The sequence below is a fragment of the Giraffa tippelskirchi genome, chromosome 1 (genome assembly GCF_054371585.1).
Source record: "Giraffa tippelskirchi isolate mGirTip1 chromosome 1, T2T-mGirTip1v1.2.pri, whole genome shotgun sequence".
Taxonomy (NCBI): Eukaryota; Metazoa; Chordata; class Mammalia; order Artiodactyla; family Giraffidae; genus Giraffa; species Giraffa tippelskirchi.
The window spans coordinates 52,721,034-52,742,396 of record NC_137275.1 but is presented as its reverse complement, the minus strand read 5'-3'; the positions used below and the strand labels follow the sequence as shown (position 1 = coordinate 52,742,396).

Genomic DNA, 21,363 nt, shown 5'->3' with positions numbered 1-21,363 from the left:
GTTATAAACTAATGTCTTGTGGAGCTAAAAATATATGCCATGTAATTAAAACAATGGTATATAGTTTAGAGAAGGAAATGAATTAATGTGTTATCTCATCCTTGCTTTGTCTAAGATATGATAAAGGTATCATATCATTGGGTTGCAAAAGAGTCAGACACAACTTAGTAACTAAAACAACAATAAAAAAAAATAAAACAACAATGAATGTGTTATAATATTGGAGGCAATCAATAAAGAATGTAAAACTAATAGCTAAGGGGGAGATGTGGAATATGGAATTGGAAACACCATATTAACATATACAAGGCAAAATAAATAGAAAACAAGTATGTAAATTAAACTTAAAATATGAATATATAAATCAGTTAGTAAACATATTAAATGTGCATGACTAATACTTAAAGTACAAGACAGCATCAATACTGGATTTTTAAAGATCAACTGTAAAATGCTGTTTGTAAGAGATACCCCTAACATAAAAGGATATTAAAAATTGGACAGAAAAAGATATCCAGTAAACATACTAACAAAAAGAGATCCAGGAAAGCAGTGCTAAGTCAAGAAAAATTACTAGAATACAGTTAGAACATGTTTAATTCATTAGGTAAATATACAGTACTAAAGAAGACTAATACAGTCTCAAAATATATAAAGACACATTATCTAGAATCAGCAGATAAAATGCTCTGTATATAGAAAATTCTAAGGAATCCATGAAAAAAATGCAAAGTTAATGTAATCCCTATTAAAAAACCCTAGGTGGTGTTTTTCAGAAATTGACATTCTGTCTTAAAATTCACATGGAAATCGAAGGGACGTGGAATAGCTTTGAAAAAGAACAAAGTTGCAGGACTCATACTCCTTGATTTCAAAACTCACTACACAGCTTTAGTAATCAGACAATGTGGTACTGGCATAAAGATATACATAGATCAATGGAATAGAATTGAGAATCCAAACGTAAACCCCTAATTACATTTATGGTCAACTGATTCAACAAGTGTACCAAAACCATTCAACAAGGAAAGAATAGTCTTTTGAACAAACGGTGCTGGGATAACTGGATATCCACATGTGAAAGAATAAAGTTGGACCCCTACTTCATATCATACACATAAACTGGATAAAAAAACCTATTTATAAGAGATAAAACTATGAAACTTTTAGAAGAAAACACAAGATTAAAACTTTCAGAACTTGAATTTGGCAGTGGTTGTTTAAACACCAAAAGCACAACAAAAGAAAAGATAAATTGAACTTCATCTAAATGAAAACTTTCATTCTTCAAAGATGGCCATACCATGTGCTGGCAAGGTATGGAACATTAGGAATGCTCAAGCACTGCTAGTTGGATTATAAATTTATACAGTGACTTTGGAAAACTAGCACTGATCACTAAAATTGAAAATATACATGCCTTATGATCCAGCATTTCACTTCCAGTTTTATTACCCCTGTGAATTTTTACCTAGTTAAGTAGAGAGACTAGGAACCACTGGGTAACCAAGCAGTAGAGGAGCGGAAGTGTCTCATTTTAGAAGCATTCCAACTGATAAATGAATAAAAGAAGACGGAATTAGAATATGACTATTTTGCAGCACCTTTGCTCATACCATAAAGGCAATTTAATGGATGAATATGACACCACTTGTGAATTAGTTTTGTGCCCTCCACCTCCCAAGAAAAAAAAAAAAAGAACTCGAACCTAAATTAAGTTCTAAAGATCCAACTACTAATTTACAGGAAGTACAGAAGACAAGAACATGTTAAACTACTCTCTAGGAAAGCAATGAAGAAAATCCAGGCTCTGGGAAACTAGTAGTACAAGTAACCATGTTTCATTAAGAAATAAATGCTAAGAAAAAATGGAAAGGGTACCTGTCAACAAAAAAATTTAAAGTAAGACATTGACTCATTGCAATGTGTGTACCTATGTAACTCCTGATTTAAACAAACTAAAAAAATTTTGATGTGTGAGACTTGGAAAATTTGAGCCATAATTGGATGCTAATATAATTTGATGACAATAAGGAATTACTTTTTAAAATGTATGGGGTTATATTTTTAAAGAAGTTCTTATCTTTTAGATAAATGGTGAAATATTTCATAGTTTCAAAATAATATGGGGGGGTGGAAGTGTGTGCAGATATAGATGAAACATGATTGGGCATGAATGTTTCACTGTTGAAGCAATATAATGAACATTTGAGAATTCACTATATATTATGGGTTTTTTTGACATAATGTTTGAACTTTTGCAATGAAGAGTTAAAAATAGGGGGAAAAAAGAGAAAGGCCCACTTGATTAAAAATTTTTTTTTCAAAAGAGGCATAACAGAAAGATTGATCAGACAAGAGAAAGGGGTAGGGTATTGCAATTTCAAGAGTGACTCCTCAGCGGATGAGGAGAATGTGAGCCATTGTAGGACTGGAGGGGTTGCCCTAATATAGGGTCACAGACAATTACAACCCGAGGGAAGGCAGACTGTCCTAAATTATAGGGTCCCTAAGGATCTTTAGACTGTGCCTAAGTAAAAATTATAAAATGCTAATAAAAGTGTAAATGCTAATAAAATTTTTTTCCAGGGAAAATAGAATATAAAGGGGATAAAAAAATGGGAAAGGGAAGTAACCAGTACTGAGCATTTATTGTATACTAGGCACAATGCTAAGCCTAACTACTTTATCTCAGTCTTCACTACAATTAAATGAGGTGTGGACAATAATATCCCATTTTACAAATAAGGAAATAGAAGCTTGTCACAAAGTTACAGTAAATAGTGAATTTGGGAGTCAAACTTGGGTATTTCTGTCTTTAAAACCCTGTTCCCTCCACTACACTGTGCGCGCATGCTAAGTCACTTCACTTGTGTCTGATTTTGCAACTCTATGGACTCTAGCCCACCAGTCTCCTCTGTCCATGGGATTCTCCAGGTAAGAATATTGGAATGGGTTGTCAGGCCCTCCTCCAGGGGATCTCCCTGACCCAGGGATGGAACCTGCGTCTTCTGTGACTCCTGCATTGCAGGCGGATTCTTTACCACTGAGCCACCAGGGAAGTCCACTACACCATACTGCTTTAAATGGAATCTGAAGTTCAGGATGGATTAATTTAAATTATATTTTATGTAGAAGATGTTTAACCTTCAATATCATTTAAGTGAAGGAGGAAGGATATTAAGAGAATTCATGTGTTAACTTTAGGATGTTATCAGAAAAGAATCCTCTTTTCTGGCTGCATTAAAGTGACATTTTGTGTGGTTGAGGATTTAAAAATGAATAGTGATAAATAGATATAACTACATACTGCATTAAGATTTTTTAATTAATATTTTGCATATATTTTCTGTGTTTTTTCTCCCAGATATTGAGATACTTCATGAGACATTTATGAAACTTGAATCAAAGGATCATCGGTTACAGAAAGTTAAAGTGATTCTGCTGCTACCTCGTTGTTCAGGACTAGGTGTTAGTAATCCAGTAGAATTTATTTTAAATGAGCATGAAGGTACTTGCTTTAATTTTTAATTTCTAAATTATTTAAATTTGTTAATATTTTTAAAATGAAGTTATTTAAAATCATTATTTAAAAATGAAATTATTTTAAATCATTAAGATGATAGATACATCTGATCAATGAATAACTATCATATATAAGGCACTTATGTAGAAAGTAATTTACATCCATTATATCATTTAATCTTTACACCAGTTCTGTGAAATATGGGTAAGGGGGATATTCAAAATATTTAGTAATTAGAGAGATGTAGGCAATCAGAACAGATGCTGGTTTTGGTATATATTTTGGTATATACCAGAGCTCAAGATATAGGCATTAAAATTTATGAGAATTTTATAAATAAAACTGAGACTGAGAGACATTGATTCATTTTTATAAGGTCACATAACTAGTTGGTAACAGAGTCAGGATTAAGATTTAGATCTGCCTAACTCTAGAGGCGATTGCAGCCATGAAATTAAAATGCAGAGACATTACTTTGCCAACAAAGGTCCGTCTAGTCAAGGCTATGGTTTTTCCAGTAGTCATGTATAGATGTGAGAGTTGGACTGTAAAGAAAGCTAAGCACTGAAGAATTGATGCTTTGGAACTGTGGTGTTGGAGAAGACTCTTGAGAGTCCCTTGGACTGCAAAGAGATCCAACCAGTCCATTCTAAAGGAGATCAGTCCTGGGTGTTCATTGGAAGGACTGATGTTGAAAAATCTAATAGTGATATATTTAAAAGCATATATTTGTTTTTAGATACAGATTTACTTAAAGATTTCTCTCAAGGAGGCCCATCAGAAGATAAACTTCATGTTCTTGCTCAACAGCAATATGAACAACTAACACATGCCATGAAATGTAAGTTTGTTATCAGCACAAACTGAAAATATGTTGTAAATCTTAGAAACATTAATACTTCATTTATCATATTCAGGCAATGATGTGTGAACCATAAGTGGATTTTCCAGAACCCATAGTCATAGTTCCTTAAAATAACAAAATATTTATTTTTACCAATCTAAGTCACAAAAATATATGCTTTACTATCATTTTAAACATAGGTTAGCAAGAAGAATTATCAGCTTCTTAATGCTGAAATGAAATAATTATGTACATCAATTGTTGTATAATTTCATCTTCTCTTTCTCTTCTTTGGCTTTTTGATGTAATTTTTCTGTTTTGTATCTGCCCAAACAACTCTTCTATAATCCCAACTTTAATCAAACTCTTACTTTTCTTAATACTAAAAAGAAAATAGATGAATTAAAGATAAAGCCTAGATCTCTTAAAGTCTAAGTAACAAGGCCATTTAAGTATTTATATTATTGCTTCAATCCCTGCATTTAGATTTTGAGTACTATTTAGATTTTTAGTACCAATGCCCTTTCACACTTAGATATGGAAATCTAGAAGTCTCTGAGAAATTACATGAACTATTATTAACTTAGTGCATGTTTATCAAATGTCTACTCTGGGTCAGGTATTAAGCCGGTTGTTAAGAATATGAGTTAGGATAAATCCTGACCTCCAAAGGCTCAAAGGTTAGTATAAGGTATAGATGATTTAAAATATAAAGATATATTGAAGTAGAAATAAGGCAAAATAGAAAAACACGGAGGAGTTCTGTCCTTTTAACTGATGCTTTTGATAAATACTATTTTGAATATGATAGTATGTATATGAACAATGAAATGAGTTGGTTGGAAGATTAGGGAGCTGGTAAATAATACATTTAATAAATTCTTTCTGTGATTACTCTATTTAAAATTGCAAGATAATCTCTTGAAACTAACCATCCTCCATATCTGCTTTGATTTTCTCTATAGCATTTGTCACCTCCTAATGCTTTAGTTTTAGGTGGGGGGTCTCACTGTGCAGCTTGCAGGATCTTAGTTCCCTAATGGGAACTAAGAACCTGGGCCCCTGGCAGTGAGAGCACTATGTCCTAACCACTGGACCACCCAGGAATTCCAAAATTTCTTATTTATTTATATCTTTTCAAAATTATTTATTATTTTTGACTGTGCTGGGTCTCCATTGCTGTGCAGGCTTTTCTCTAGTTGCAGAGAGCAGGAGCTACTCTCTAATTGTGGTGCACAGGCTTCTCACTGCAGTGGATTCTCTTGTTGTGAAGTAGGGGCCTAGGCACATGGGCTTCAGTAGTGGTAGCACATGGGCTTCAGTAGTTGCACCACGTGGGTTCAGTAGTTGTAGCACATGGGTTTAGTAGCTGCAGCTTGTGGATTCAGTAGCTGCAACCCATGGGCTTTAGAGCTCAGGCTAGACTCATGGGCTTAGTTGCTCCATGGCATGTGAGATCTTCCTGGACCAGGGATCGAACCCATGTCTCCTGCATTGGCAGGTGGATTCTTTACCACTGAGTCACCAAGGAAGCCCTGTTTTTATCTTATGTCAATGAAACATAGAAAATAAGCTTCCCCGGGGCAGGGGTTTTTGTGTGTGTGTATTGAATGGTACGGAGAAGGCAATGGCACCCCACTCCAGTACTCTTGCCTGGAAAATCCCATGGATGGAGGAGCCTGGTAGGCTACAGTCCATGGGGTCGCTAAGAGTCGGACACGACTGAGCGACTTCACTTTCACTTTTCCCTTTCATGCGCTGGAGAAGGAAATGGCAACCCACTCCAGTATTCTTGCCTGGAGAATCCCAGGGACGGCAGAGCCTGGTGGGCTGCCGTCTCTGGGGTCGCACAGAGTCGGACACGACTGAAGCGACTTAGCAGCAGTAGCAGCAGCATTGAATGATAAGAATAGTACTTAGCATGCAGTACGTGCTTGGTAAATGTGAATGAGTGAGTGAGTTGCTGGTAGTAATATTACCTCACTTTAGAGTTGAGGAATCGGAGAGTTAAGTAGCTTTCCCAGGTTCATAAATCAGTAAATAACAGAATTGGGATTCACACCTAAGTCTGTCTCTAGAGTCCTTTTATCTAGTTATGCGATATGGCTTTTGGAGGAATGGCTACAAGTGTCAAGCTATGGTATTCTGCAGTATTTATTTGCTTGTGTTTGTAATAAGGTTGGTCACATGGATTGGATTTTCAGTTTCTATATGATCCAGTTATATTTACTTCATTTATTGGCCACAGACTATATTACTAATATATGCTTTAAAGGGGAGCCATGCAAGTATCTGTAGACATCATTCCCATCAAAACCATGTGGTATTAGTACAGACATCTGGCTTCCCTCGTCCCTCAGTTCGTAAAGAATCTGCCTGCAATGCAGGAGACCCAGGTTTGATCCCTGGGTCAGGAAAATCCCCAGAGAGGAGGAAATGGCAACCCACACCAGTATTCTTGCCCAGAGAGTTCCATGGACAGAAGAGCCTGGCAGGTTGCAGTCCATGAGGTCACAAGAGTTGGACACGACTTAGTGACTAAACCACACCACCACTGAAAACACAAGAGATTTGTTCACGATTGTTAATGGAGTCATTATATTATTTCCATCTTCTTTAAATATAGTTACTAGAGCTCAAGCTGTTGTTTACTGTACATGTTCAGTTTATCCAGAGGAAAATGAAGCTATTGTTAAGAAAGCACTGGAATTTCAAGACCACGGGATTAAAGTACAACCTTATAGGTAAGAAAGGAAGAATTCTTCTAAATAGCTCAACTAAATATTTTTGAAAGTGAAAAATTACGATTTTATAAGTTAGAAGGCATTTCATTTCTTTTTTATTAGACTTTAATACGACCAAATAGCCTAACTTCTTACAACTTTAAAGTAGATTCTGTAAAAGGTTTACAATGGCTTGGTATGTGAATTGTATTGTACACTAAAAGATTTGCTTTGTTGTTGTTATTATTATTGTTAAATAAGGCTAAAGGCATTTGGGCTTCAACTTGATTGATTTCTGGGTAAATTGAGTATAAACTTTATATCCTGAGTCTTAGATACATGCTTCAATAGAAGAAAAGTATAAAATAACCTTAGAAAGTAGCAAGAAAATTGGATGTTTATTATCTGAAAATATATGTTTCGTAGACCTGTTTAGCCTTTGGCACTTACAAGGACTGAAATAAAAATAGCCTGAATAACCATAATAGCTTATGGGTAAAATGAAATATTAAACTAGGGGTAGAGAAGAAAAGCTGTAATACTTCATCCTAACTCTGGACATCAAGATAAGGAGTATGTCTATTAACAACATATGACGCCAGTTAGTTCTTCAATACTGTGACAGTTAATAAGGTATTTTTAAATGTCTCCAATTTTTAGCTTATTTCCCTTGTTCTGAACTTTCCTGTAATTCTTTTTTTTTTTTTAATTATTTATTTCTTTGGCTGTATTGGGCTCAGTAGTTGCGGTATGGGCTTAGTTGCTCCAAGGCATGTGGGATCTTACTTCCCCAACCAGGGATTGAACCTGCGTCCTCTGCACTCCAAGGCAGATTCTTAACCACTGGACCACCAGGGATGTCCCTGTAATTCTTATAGTAGGATCTTAATAGGTATATGGTTTGCTCCCTCCTTTTAATTTTATATTTTTCCTTTGCCAATTCACAGGTGGACATGTTAACCACATCTGTATTTCCCTTCGTCCTTTACTTCCTTACTTAATAATTCTTGTTGGTAGTTAACAGCCAACCTTATTTCTGCCAGCTTCTTAACACGGCACAAACTAAATCACCATCTAGTAGCAAAGAGAATTATTGCACAACATAACCCAAATTCATCAGTGTGAGTGACTTTGTCTGTCAGGAATGATGTTTCTAAGACTGTAATATGGCAAAAATAGAGGAAAATCTGTATGTATTGTATTTCATTAGATTTTTTCTTTATTTTTAAGTTGCAGTATAGTTGATTTACAATATTATATTAATTTTAGGTATATAGTAACATCATTCAGTTATATATAACTGAAATATATTTATGTATACATATGCATGCTTAGTTACTCGGTCCTGTCTGACTCTTCACGACCCCATGGACTGTAGCCTGCCAGGCTCCTCTGTCCATGGAATTCTCCAGGCAAGAATACTGGAGTGGGTTGCCATTTCCTTCTCCAAAGGAGTCTTCTAGACCCAGGGATTGAATCTGGGTCTCCTGCATTGCAGGCGGATTCTTTACCATGTGATCACCTGGGAAGCTCACATGTGTATATATAACTGAATATATATATTTTCAGATTAGTTTCCATTATATTTATTTATATATTTATATATATTTCCATTGTTACAAGATATTGAATATAGCTCCCTGTACTATACAGTAAATCCTGTTGCTTATCTATTTTTATGTATTATAGTTTAGATCTGTTAGTCTCATATTCCTGATTTGTCCCTTCCTCCTCTCCCTTTCCCCATTGGTAACCATAAGTTTGTTTCCTATGTCTGTAAGTCTTTCTATTTTGTATATAGATTCATTTGTATTATTTTTAGGTTCTACATTTAAGTTATATCATATAGTATTTGCTTTTCTCTGTCTGACTTCACTAAGTATAATATTCTATAGTAGGTCTACCCATGTTGCTGCAAATGGCAATATTTCATTCTTTTTATGGCTAATATTCCATTATATATGTATATAGCATCACATCTTCTTAAGCCAGTTATCTGTTGATGGGCACTTGGGTTGTATCCATGTCTTGTCTATTGTAAATAGTGATGTCATGCACATTGGGGTGCATGTATCTTTTTGAATTAGAGTTTTCATCTTTTTCAAGATATATACCCAGGAATGGAATTGCTGGATTATATGGTAGCTCTATTTTTAGTTTTTTAAGGAACTGCCATCTCTATTTTATTTACTTACACTGTGATGTTTATTATTTCCTTCCTTCTGCTGATTTTAGGTTTTGTTTGTTCTTCTTTTTCTAATTCTTTTAGGTAGTAGGTTAAGTTGTTTTAGATGTTTCTTGTTTCTTGAGGAAGGCATATATGACTATGAACTTCCCTCTGAGAACTGCTTTTGCTGCATCCCAAAAATTTTGTTGTGTTTTCGTTGTCATTTGTCTCAAGGTATTTTAAAATTTCCTCTTTGATTTCATCATTCACCCACTGATTTTTAAGATAATATGTTTTGTCTCCATGTGGTCATTTTTTTTCTCATTTCTTTTTCTGTGATTGATTTCTAGCTTCATGCCAGTATGGTCAGAAAAGATGCTTGAGATAATTTCTATACTCTTAAATTCATTGAGACTTGTTTTGTGCCCCAGTATGTGATCATCCCTAGAGAATGTTGGCTGTGCATTAACTGTTCTTTTATCATTTAGGATCTATTACCTTATTGATTGTCTGTCCAGAAGATATGTCCATTGATGTGAGTGGGATGTTAAATCTCCTACTATTATTGTATTCTCATCAATTTCTCCTTTTATGTTTGTTAGTATTTGTTTTATATATTTTGGGGTTCCTATATCATGTGCAGGACTTCCCTGGTGGCTCAGTGGTAAAGAATCCGCCTGCCAATGCAGGAGATGTGGGTTTAATCCTTGGGTCAGGAAGATCCCTTGGAGAAGGAAATGGCAACCCACTCCAGTATTCTTGCCTTGGAAACCTCATGGACAGAGGAGCACGGCAGGCCACAATCCATGGGCGTCACAAAAGAGTTGGATACAACTTAGCAACTGAACAACAATGATAATATTAGGTGCATGTATGTTGATGAGGAGAAGGCAATGGCACCCCACTCCAGTACTCTTGCCTGGAAAATCCCATGGATGGAGGAGCCTGGTAGGCTGCATTCCATGGGGTCGCTAAGAGTCGGACACGACTGAGCAACTTCACTTTCACTTTTCCCTTTCATGCACTGGAGAAGGAAATGGCAACCCACTCCAGTATTCTTGCCTGAAGAATCCCAGGGACGGTGGAGCCTGGTGGGCTGCCATCTATAAGGTTGCACAGAGTCGGACACGACTGAAGCGACTTAGCAGCAGCAGCAGCAGCAGCAGCAGTATGTTGATGAGTGTAAAAACCTCTTCTTATATTGATTATTTTATTTTTATATATCTTTTTGGCCTTTGTTTTCAAGTTTATTTTGTCTTATTTGATTATTGCAACCCCCACTTGTCATTTGTTTGCATTAAATCTTTTTCCATCCCCTCATTTTGAATCTGTGTGTGGTCTGTCCTAAAGTGGGGCTCTTGAAGGCAGCATATTGTAGGCTTTTTTTAAAAAAAAATCCAATCTGCCACTCTGTCTTTTGTTTGGAGCAATTAGTCCATTGACATTGAAGGTAATTATATATATATTACCATTTTAAACCTTGTTTTCCAGTTGATTCTGTATTTCTTCTTTGTTACTTTTTCCTTTTGTTTTTCTTTTTATGATTTGATGATTTTCTTTTATTTTATGCTTGTGTTCTCTTCTTTTGGCTTTTATAAATCTGTTGTATGTTTTTGACTTGTGGTTATTCTGTTTTTCAAGTATGTTTACCCCTTTCTGAATCAACTTGATTTAGACTGATAGTAATACAGGCTCAAACACATTCTAAAAAAAAAAAAAATCTACACTTTCTTACTCTCCTCCCCAACATTTTATGATTTTGATGTCTCTTTTACATCTTCATGTTTATCCTTTTGCTGGCTTACGTGACTTACTTTCCAGTTATGATTTTCTCTTTTTTATAAATTCTTGCTCCTATTTAGAGAAGACCTTTCAATATTACTTTTAGGATAGGTTTAGTACTGCTGTATTCTTTTAGTTTTTGCTTGTCTGAGAAATTCTTTCTCTCTTCTTCTGTTCTAAAGGATAATCTTGCTGGGTATAGTATTCTAGGTTACATATTTTTCCCTTTTAGGAATTATCTTCTGTGGTCTTAGAGGGCTGTTTATATGTGGGAACAGCCCTGTGTAGCTTGTGTGGATTTAGTATTTTTTGTGTGAGGGTTGTTTTCAGTATGGATGCCTGCTGCCTCTTTCCTCAATGTGTGCTGTCCATTATCCCACTGATAGAGTGTGTGCAGATGCAGTTACTGGCAGTCTCTCTCCGAGTAACACCTAATGCCCAGAGTGGCACCTAGTGCCCACTCCCAGAGCTCTCAGTGGCAGCTTGCTCATGCCCCTGGAACTTGTGATACTGTCAGTGGCTCACGCCAGTTCCTGGAGCTCACAGGCAGTGATTGGCGCCTGCTCCTGGAATCCATGTAGCCTGTGTCCTATTGTCTTAGAGTGCATGTGCAGGGAAAGAGGCTGCTATGGCAGGTTCCGCCCCTCCCTTCACATGCCCTCAACAATGGCACATCACCTCTATGGTGGGTTCAGGCTTTCTCTGCATACACTGTTGGCTGCAGTCACACCAGAATCCAGCCCCTTCAGGTTGTTTCTGCACAGCCAACCCAGGTCCTTTCCCCAGAGTGGCCCTCTGAAGCCCGAGCTTCAGCTCCCAGTCCCTATTTGCAGCAGTGGATGTGTGTCTTAGGCTGGGGAGTGCACAGCTGAGGCACTGACCATCTGTGCAGGTCTCTCTCTATTCTGCCTGCTGCAGACAGGTTCTGCACTCTCCTCTGAGGAAGCTCCCTCTCTGTCCCAGCAGATCTCCTTACTAGTGAAGGGACTTCACAAGGTGCTGAAACCTTTCCTCTTACATAGTTCCCTCCCAGGGGCACAGGTTCCGTTTTGATCCTTTTCTCCCTCTGTTTTCTTTTGTCCTCCCTGGTTATGTGGAGATTTTATTGCCCTTTCAGATGTCTGAGGTCTTCTGCCAGTGCTCAGTAGATATTCTGTGAGAATCGTTCCACATGTAGATTTTTTTTGCATAGTTGTGAGAGGAGGTTGGTTCACATCATGCTGTACTCTGCCATTTTGGTTGCTCCCCTTGACATTTTATTCTTATTTGGAATTTTTGTTTAAACAATTGATGCATGCATGCATGCTTTGTTGCAATTTACTGTCTCCCTTGATTGGCAAATAAAACATTCTAACTATTAATTATTTGCTGTTATCTATTGCAGGCTTAGTCCCCCTGTCCTTCCACTGTGCTCCTTAAAGGAAATACATTTGTCTACTGACAAATTTTTTAGAATGGAACCATCTGAAATTACCAATGGTTGTTTTCTTTCTGTTCTAACAAGGGAGGTAAGGATAAAATCCCAATCCATTTTATACTTAGGGATTAAGAAACAACAAAGCCTCATACAAGGAACCTAGGAACTTTATGAACATTTCATAATGGTATGCTTATTTCATAAATACTTAAAGGGCATGAAAAAGAACTATTACTGTGTGGCCAAAATCCCTATTTTTATCTTTATGCTTCTCCTGAGTGTTCTTCCCTTGCTTACTCTCTACCCCCACCTCTCTAAGCACTTGTCAACATCTAGTTCATTTTAGCTCACAGATAAAAATAAGCTCTGTAATTGTTTTATTTTTTTCTTTCTATCAGATTCACAAATGGGGAGGTTTAAGTACAGTGAAAGTAATTTTCTGAAGCTTATGGGATATAGTAGTAGGGACTGAAGTCTAAAAAATATTTCTTTTGGTATAATAATGATACTCTTTTATCTTTACTGAAACACTGATAAGTATTTGTGATATACATGGTAACAATTAACTCCCACATTTACTAACTGCTTCTTTAATTATAGCGGGACCCATCTGAGACAGTGTCTGTGAAAGATGTTTTGGCCCGTGCAGCAGCAAAGGGTCTACTGGAGGGGATTGAGTTGGGTAAATCTTCAAAACGAGAGAAGAAGAAGAAGAAACAAAAAACGTCATTGCCAAAATCTTCCATTGCTGATAACAGCGGCATCCAAATGAAAATTGCTGAGTTCCTGAGTCGAGAAACTAATGCGAGTGCTAATCAGCCGGAGACATTGACAACAAAAACATCTCTTCCACAGAAAAATACAAATCAAGTGGGGTCTTCCTTACAGGTCAGAAAACCCAGCAAGCCCACCACCAATCCTTTAGTGCCTACAATTATGAAGAACACATCTGCCAGACCGTATGAACGGCCAACAAACTTTGTGAGACCTCGGCCAGAAGACAGAATGATTGCACTGAAACCCATAGAGATTGCCTTGCCTCCAGTCATGTTGCCGTTTCCCAGTCCACAAGGGATCAGATCTCACATACCAACTCCACATTTTTACTATCGTTGGGTTGGGCCCAAGACTGGCTTGCCTGGCTATCTTTCCACACCATCAATACTCAGAAGAGGGGAAAAACCTAAAGAAAACTTACCTTCCTCTCTACCCAGGCATCCTCGACCATAGCTGTGAGTGTCTTGCATTTTTTCTACAGGGTCAGGGGTTGATTTTTTTTTTTTTCTCCAGAGTCTGCAGGTTAGACAGCTGTTAGAACTGGTTTCACTCTTGGTAACTTTCAGTCTGGACTTAGGACACTGGTTTTAAAGCTGCAACAATTTTTCCACAAGGGAAACAGTGTGTGCCTTGTAACAGACTTGTTTTCAAAGTTAATTTGTGAGGCAGTTTATTAGCAAGCATAAGTATGGAAAAGATGCTCTTGCACAGACCTTAAATCACTCTTCAGTATCGAGTCAGCTGTAGTTTAAACATTTCAATCACTACTGAGTTTGATCTTTTGTAATGTGATTGAGGTTGAGTAGAAATAGGAAAAACAGAAGGGTCCAATATTCTAGTTCATATGTCCATTCAGAGTGAAAACTTTCTCACTGGAAGAGCTTCCAGGATCCTAAGCACAGTGAACATAAGCTCTCCCTTCTGACTATTTATGCCAAATACTGTTGTTAAAAAAAAAAAATGACTATAAGCAAATTTCCATCTAAGTAGTAATTCTGAGGACAAGGTCAAACTGTTGAATATAAGTGACACACCTACTGTTAAAGAAATGTATACACATTTCTGGGTCTATTCAAAGATCAGGTGAAAACGGTTATTTCAAATGGCACACAGTAGTGAAGCCCTGGTAAATCATTTCTGATGCTCAGTTAAAATATATTGTAGTACTATTTTAATTATATTAAAAGTCAGCTCATCTTGACTGTATTATCAATTGCCTTCCAAGAATTGGTTATGGTTATTATTTCTGGGTCTATTGACTTTTTTTTCATCATGGCAACAGAAATTGATATTAAATCAAGTAAGTTACAACTATAAATCCTTCTGTTTAAGAACATGTTCATAGACATATTTATAAAGTTTGAATTTAAAGTTCTATTCTCAGAATCCAGTTGTGTTGAATAGTGTTATATAAATTCCTAAATTTCAATTCAGATGTCATGATTTTAGGAGAATATTATCTTCTTCAAGATGAATATGTAGGTCTTTTTCAGCTCTAGTATTCATTTCAGCTCTAATTTCCTCACTTGAAGTGAGGATAAAAATGGTGGATTTCATTTAGTAGTAATAAATTTCTTTAGCTGAAGATTTATACTTATCAGTAATGCATGTCAATGAAACATGACTTTTTATACTTGAACCAGACATATTATTTTTAAATCCCCAAAAAATTTTCATGTTAACTATGACTTAAAAACTATGGAAATGTTTTAAATGCTCAGCTTATTTTACTAATTTCAAAAATCAAAAACTATATAATCTTTGCTCTGATATCAGAGTATGGTTTCCTCTTACTACCACTGGCTTAGAGCCTTCCATGCCTCCGGGAGGCAAGTGCAGCTGAACTGAACTTTGTTCAGTAAAGACCTGATATTTTATCCCGGGAATCTTTTATCCCTTTCCTGCCCTCACCCCTCTGCCCCAGGCTGAAGAGCACTCCACTGTCCAGAAGTAGCAGGTCCAAGATTTTTACTTTCTGTGATAAGTTATAAGAAGAAAACTCACCCTATTATGGAGTAGTTCAGGATATTTTTCTGATCTCTATAGCAGTGTACGGTTCATGTCATGTCACAACTTTAGCCGCTTAACTTCAGTATCTTATAACATGAATCTTGTTATAAATTATTTTTCTCTTTATAAGTATATGGAGATTCTGTATTAAACCATTCCTTCATTACGCCTGTGGTTTTCTTCTTTGAGAATCTTCTAAGAAGGACGTGATCATTGTTTAAATATTTTGGTACAGTAAAAAGGGAAAAATACTTTGGACAAAAACAATATGCTAGAATTCTAGTGAAAAATACTGATTACACTGACATTTTTCTTTCTTCAGCTTAAGATAAAAATGCTGCAAAAACTAAAATCATGAAATTATTGGTATTTAGATATCCCAATAGCAAATTCAGATTTTTAACCTATAATTATTTACCACTGTATGCTGCTGCTGCTGCTGAGTCACTTCAGTCGTGTCCGACTCTGTGCGACCCCATATAGACGGCAGCCCACCAGGCTCCGCCGTCCCTGGGATTCTCCAGGCAAGAATACTGGAGTGGGTTGCCAGTTCCTTCTCCAGTGCATGAAAGGGAAAAGTGAAAGTGAAGTCGCTCAGTCGTGTCCGACTCTTAGCGACCCCATGGACTGTAGCCTACCAGGCTCCTCCGTCCATGGGATTTTCCAGGCAAGAGTACTGGAGTGGGGTGCCATTGCCTTCTCCGTTACCACTGTATAATACCTACCTAAAAGCAATTGAAATTTTGCTCTTTGAAAAGTAACTGCCTTTGAGAAAAAAAAAGATAAACTATGGGAGGAAATGCAAGATGAACAAAAAAAAAATGGGTATACACTTTAAATTCCATTTATCTTCTTCTATATGCCTAACAGTTAAACAAGATTCAAATACTGTTTTTCCAGTTACTTTTCATTTTAGATTTAGTGCCTGTACAACTCTTTCATTCTTTGACATCAGGGTCTTAAAGTAAAAATGGACTTTCTTAATACTAGAAAGAGTGCATACACGAGCATCAAGTTGATGACTAAATAGGCCTCTAAGTTCAAAATGCCAGATGTCTTTCCTGAGTAACAAATAAGGACAGTGTGATGAGTTATTCAAAATTTAAAGTTACTTTCTAGTTCTTACCAGGTAGAAATATACAACAGCTAATCAAAGCAAAATCTTACATTACTAAAATGGTTTTAAATTTAAGAATAATTTGAAAATAAAATGACTGGCGTGGAGATTTTTATCCCTGGATATGTATAACTGATGTCAGATAAATGAGCCAAACATTTTACGCAGCTAAGTTTATTCTCACAACATATTACATTTAAATGTGTAAAAGTGGTCAACAGCAGAAGGGGCCAAAAGCAAAACCAAATGTTCTTTTGGGATAAACAAGCTGCTCTGGATGGCAGGGAGTGCTCTCACTGATAAAGTGTGTGCAGTATCTTTTCTCTGAAGCTGAAATAAACTCCATTTTACAGGCTGTGTAACACATGTTAGCTGTGTATTGGATGGAGTAAGTCTGGCAAACTGGAGAGCTAATGCTTTTACTAGTTAAGCTGTGTTAATATCAGTTAGGGAAATGTTTTTCAGATTGTTAATGAAATCTTTAATTTGTGTTGCAGTGCTTATGAAGTGAGTGTGTCATGTAAGATAAGGAGGAAAGACAGGGCTTCTAGTAAATGACCTTGTGTAGACTTCTACAAATGTTCATCATAAAAGTGGCATTTTTAAAAAAGTAGCAGTGCCAACAGTTTATCACCAAGAACTTATTTTAATGAGAATGGGTCTAATGTTGCTTCATGCAGTAAGACAGACATAAACAAAAAACAATGGTCCCAATTAGCTACGGTTGATCATATATTCAGGTAGAAACAAAGGGCATGAGGACATGTGTGTGTCTCTAGATAAGTTCACACGTGTTGTGAAGGATATAAAAATGAAGCACCAAGCAGTGCTTTAAGTTTGCAAAGTAAAGTTTTTAGCCATAGGCATGTTGGCTATTCCCCTTGATGTGGCCAAGGAGCACATATATGAGGTGGCAAGTATGCGTCTATCTAGCTGCTTTTAAAAAATAAAAAGAAACTTGTAAGTATTTTGCCGTTTCTTCTACATATTCCAATAAAAATGTGACTAAAAATCATTACAAAACCACCTTTGAGGCAATGTATAGTTCACTGAGATTACTTAGACCTGGATACATTGAGAGATAATATCCAGTAAAGATAATAATACATCAAACACAATAATGCAGTATATTTCAGTAAAAATAGAATAAATAAAATAAAAATATTTTAAGCTGTATTTAACAGGTTAATTAAAAAAATGATAAGACATACAAGGCATAGTGAACATGGCTGCCTGTTTACCGAATCACAGATACAAAGAATGCATAGATAACTGAAGTGTCACTACAATATCAGGTAAAACACTGGCATCCTTTCACAGAAAATACACACACACTTTCATACATACTTTTTGGCCATGGCAGAAAGTGTCTGAACATACGGCTTAACATAATTAGTTTTACAAAAGTAATTGCATTTACTATGCAAAGCTATTTTTAAAACAAAATATCTGCAGTAAAGTTTTCAGTATGTAAAGGCTATCATTCATCTTAATGCATCCTATAATTGCATATATAAATCAGTTTGCTATTTAAAGCTAGCTCAGTATTCTTGATCCTGAAAACAAACGTATGCCTTAAAAATGAATGCGGTTCTGGTAGAGATTTCCAATATAAAAGTGGCTCACTAGTTAAGAATTTTGAAGTTTATCACACTAAAATGTTTCACTGTGGAGGTCAAGATGAAAGATCATCATGATTGAATTCTGAAGGGCACAGTAAGGATTTTTTTAATGAAGTAATTTCTTAGGATGTTATTGATAACTTCCATAGAATAGTATATAGGCTGGTGAGAAGTAGAATTCATTTCTAGAGTGGCATCTTTTTTGTCATAACTCTAGGGTGCTAGCAAACAACTCCAGAGTTCTGAGAGGGAACAGAGGCAGGAGGCCACCTACTCATTCCATCATGTTCTCTGGTGGCTAAGTATCATGAATTAGGAATATTTCTACCACACGTAACACCATCTCTGGATAGTCTGTGGGTTGAACAGGTTGTGCTGCACATAGAATCCTGTCTTTACAACACATCTGAGGCACAATGCAGGAAAACAGTCCTGGACTGAGAGAGGGCATTGGTTTTATACTTAATTCTACTGCACAAGTAATTTGGCCATACTTCCCTGCTTATACAGGGAATCTTAAGATTGCTTGACAATAATTGGATATGCTCAGAGTAAGTTTGAAAAGACTCCTCCTGACTTGCGTGGAAGCAGCATAACTTTAATAACTGGGAGTTGAGATGCATGAGTTCTAATCCTGGCTTTCTCACTCACTTTGCTGAGGTCTTAGGCTAGGCGGCTGAGCCCCTTTAGTTCATATTTTTTATTTCTCAAATGTGTTTATTACCTTCTCTACCTCATAAGGCTCAAATGTGATGGTAAAAATGTGGAAACCATTCTGACAAGTACATAGCAGTAGATAAACATAAAGCATTGCTTTTATAACTGGATGATGCTATAAAATGATAATTTTGTCACTGAAAAGTAAACAAAACATGTTTAGATTTAGCTGCTTAGCAAATTCTTTTAAACAGTATCAACAAGAGTCTAAATCTGTGTATCTTTACAGCTAAGTTTCTTGTCTATTGATAAAGAAGCAGGAAAGTGCTATTTTTGGGAAACCTGTTAAACAGTACATTGTTCCTATGTATATTTTGCTCTGATAAGAAATTCTTAAATCTTAAAGATAAATGGAAAAAATATAAATTTAAAAATATATCTAAAGTTCAACAAATTTTAATATTAAACACATAAATGCAGAAAGGTTCAATTTAACGTAATGTGTTGCCATGGACAATACATGATGGACAGACAGCTTTCTGGGCAAAAAGCATTAGGGTAAGACAGCTAGATGTAGAGTCCTAGCAGAACGTTTACCTAGAATTGGGACTACAACATGACATGGTGGTGGAGATCTAAAATAGAAAATGGCATTTCCTCAACTCCAAATTGCATATTGGCTAATTATCAAATTAAGGATGAAAGGCTTACGAGGAATATTTTGTTTTAATGTTATTTATGTAGAGAATGGCCATAGTGAACTATAATTCTGTAGCTGCATTGTACAATATAAGGCAGAAGTTTGAAATAATGTCCCACCCAAAATGCATTCTGATTTTGTAAATCTCTTTCTTTTTCTTAATCAGTTTGAAAACCACCTAAACAGAAAGGTTATTTTTGTTTGATTTTAATTTCTGACATTTCGTTTTTCAATTGTGAAGCTTCACTTTTTTCCCCCAATATCCCACAAACAGCTGTAGACATGAAATGGTGTCCATACGTCAAGAAGCTCGTCAAGGAAAGCTGCCAGTTGGTTTCTATTCTGATGCCAACAGCCAGTTTTGTCAACCAAAGGTTCAATTTTATGAAAAACTAAAACAAAAATTCGCCATCCAATTTTTATAGCAATTCAATGGTATCCAGTATGCACTGTCTAATCCAATGCTGAAAACAGGGCAAAGTGCTGTAGGACTTAAAAGTTGCTTGTGACAGATCCAGGCAAAAAGACAGTGAAACCAACTCAGGTGTCATTCACTCCAAGGATTCAGCATCTTCACTGGGAGGGATGTGGCCACGTTCTTCCCCGCGCGCGCGCGCGCGTGTGTGTGTGTGTGCGTGTGTGTGTGAAATTACGTAATGTTTACGATATTTACAATAAGAAAGGGACCTTCCACTGCTCATGATGTAACTTACCAACAGCAAAAAAAATTAGTCATGCTTCTTTTCATATCACACGATGGTGGCAAGACGAGAGAACATGCTTGTCTAACACTGTTTGGTTAAGGATAAATTCTCTGAAGACAAAGCATCAGCAACTGAATGGAAGGCCAGAGACCAGCTCCTCTTCTTTAGTGTAGCTATTCAACCTTCAGTAAAGAGCACAGAGTCCTTTCACATATGCAGCTATGGCGTTTCTGTGACAGGGCGTTTCTGTTTCAAAGTGTCAATGAGGGATAAGACCCCTCGTTTTACATTGGTTGTGACTCTTCTGGTCACAGAGTCTGCTGGCGGGGGAGGCGGTCGAACTTTCTGTGAAGGTGGCCTGGCTACCAAGCACTTCTGGTATCGTAACTGAAAACAAAAAAAGTTTTATGGTTGTTAATAATGTATCATTCCTTCCTGTTTAATGTGATTTTAATTTGTCTATATATTTACTCCCAAAGGTTCACAACCTAGCTCCTAAACATGAATCCAAGAGTTTATTAGTTTTTTCCTTAATGTAGAGTGTTTTAAATTCTCTTTAAGTTCTCAGTATTGATAGGCTGTGATTAATACACCTCCCAGTCAAAGAATGAGCTGATAAAAAAGAAAAAGGATTGGGAGAGTATGAACTGTTTCCTCAGGCAGGTAATGAAGCGGGGTGCTCGTAGCTAATTGAGAGGCAGAGAAGTAGAAAGGGTAGGGTTTGAATCTGGTGCTACCATGCATGAACTGTATGGCCCCAGGCAAGTCATTAAATCTCTCTCAGCCTCCTTTTCTTCATTTGTTAAATGGGTGAAGAATGGGGACCTTAAAAGATAGTATTACAATTAAGAAATACTTGCAGAATGCCTAAAAGAGGCCTAGCAACACTGAAGGCATTCATAAATGCTTGTTCTCATTCCTGTTTACTGCTTTAACTTAAAAATATTATGTATTAAGATTTCAGGATACATTAATCTTAATAGATTAATTTTTAAAAATACATTAGCACTGGTACCAAGGACAGGGTCTATCCTTCAGAAATATAAAGACACAATCCACCTGTTTTTGAATCAATGAAAAGATAACTAGTTCTTCAAAATTAGATTAGAAGGTTAAAATGTATCAATTTTTTCCTCTAATCCCAGCACTTTAAAATCTAAGCACTTTAAGGTGATTCTTAAAAATCTACTTAAATATTAATAGGCGCCTCAGAACAATTGTGAAACTGGTTGATGTTTCTAAGAAGCATGAACTTTCAGCGAGACTCTTGTCACAATGCTCTGTCATAGCCCACAGGCTACAAAATTAGCCCCTTTC

At 36.4% G+C, this 21,363-nt stretch overlaps 2 protein-coding genes across 38 annotated transcripts in view; one reads left to right on the top strand and one right to left on the bottom strand.

Annotated features, from left to right (window-relative positions):
• Positions 1–15,412, top strand: part of NSUN7 (NOP2/Sun RNA methyltransferase family member 7) — a 41,206-nt gene extending 25,794 nt beyond the window's left edge. For 7 of the 11 annotated variants that reach the window (XM_081591403.1, XM_081591392.1, XM_081591436.1 and 4 more), the window contains 5 exons: positions 3,368–3,511; positions 4,266–4,367; positions 6,997–7,114; positions 12,427–12,550; positions 13,060–15,412. In XM_081591403.1, coding sequence (XP_081447529.1) covers positions 3,368–3,511; positions 4,266–4,367; positions 6,997–7,114; positions 12,427–12,550; positions 13,060–13,689 — 1,118 coding nt within the window. In that variant the 3' untranslated portion in view covers positions 13,690–15,412. The remainder of the gene's footprint in view (positions 1–3,367; positions 3,512–4,265; positions 4,368–6,996; positions 7,115–12,426; positions 12,551–13,059) is intronic. The other 4 variants (XM_081591444.1, XM_081591471.1, XM_081591454.1 and 1 more) reach the window with 1 other exon arrangement.
• A 1,577-nt stretch (positions 15,413–16,989) lies between these two features.
• APBB2 (amyloid beta precursor protein binding family B member 2) overlaps positions 16,990–21,363 on the bottom strand; it is a 368,065-nt gene continuing 363,691 nt past the window's right edge. For all 27 annotated transcript variants that reach the window (XM_081591655.1, XM_081591664.1, XM_081591485.1 and 24 more), the window contains one exon: positions 16,990–20,433. In XM_081591655.1, coding sequence (XP_081447781.1) covers positions 20,266–20,433 — 168 coding nt within the window. In that variant the 3' untranslated portion in view covers positions 16,990–20,265. The remainder of the gene's footprint in view (positions 20,434–21,363) is intronic.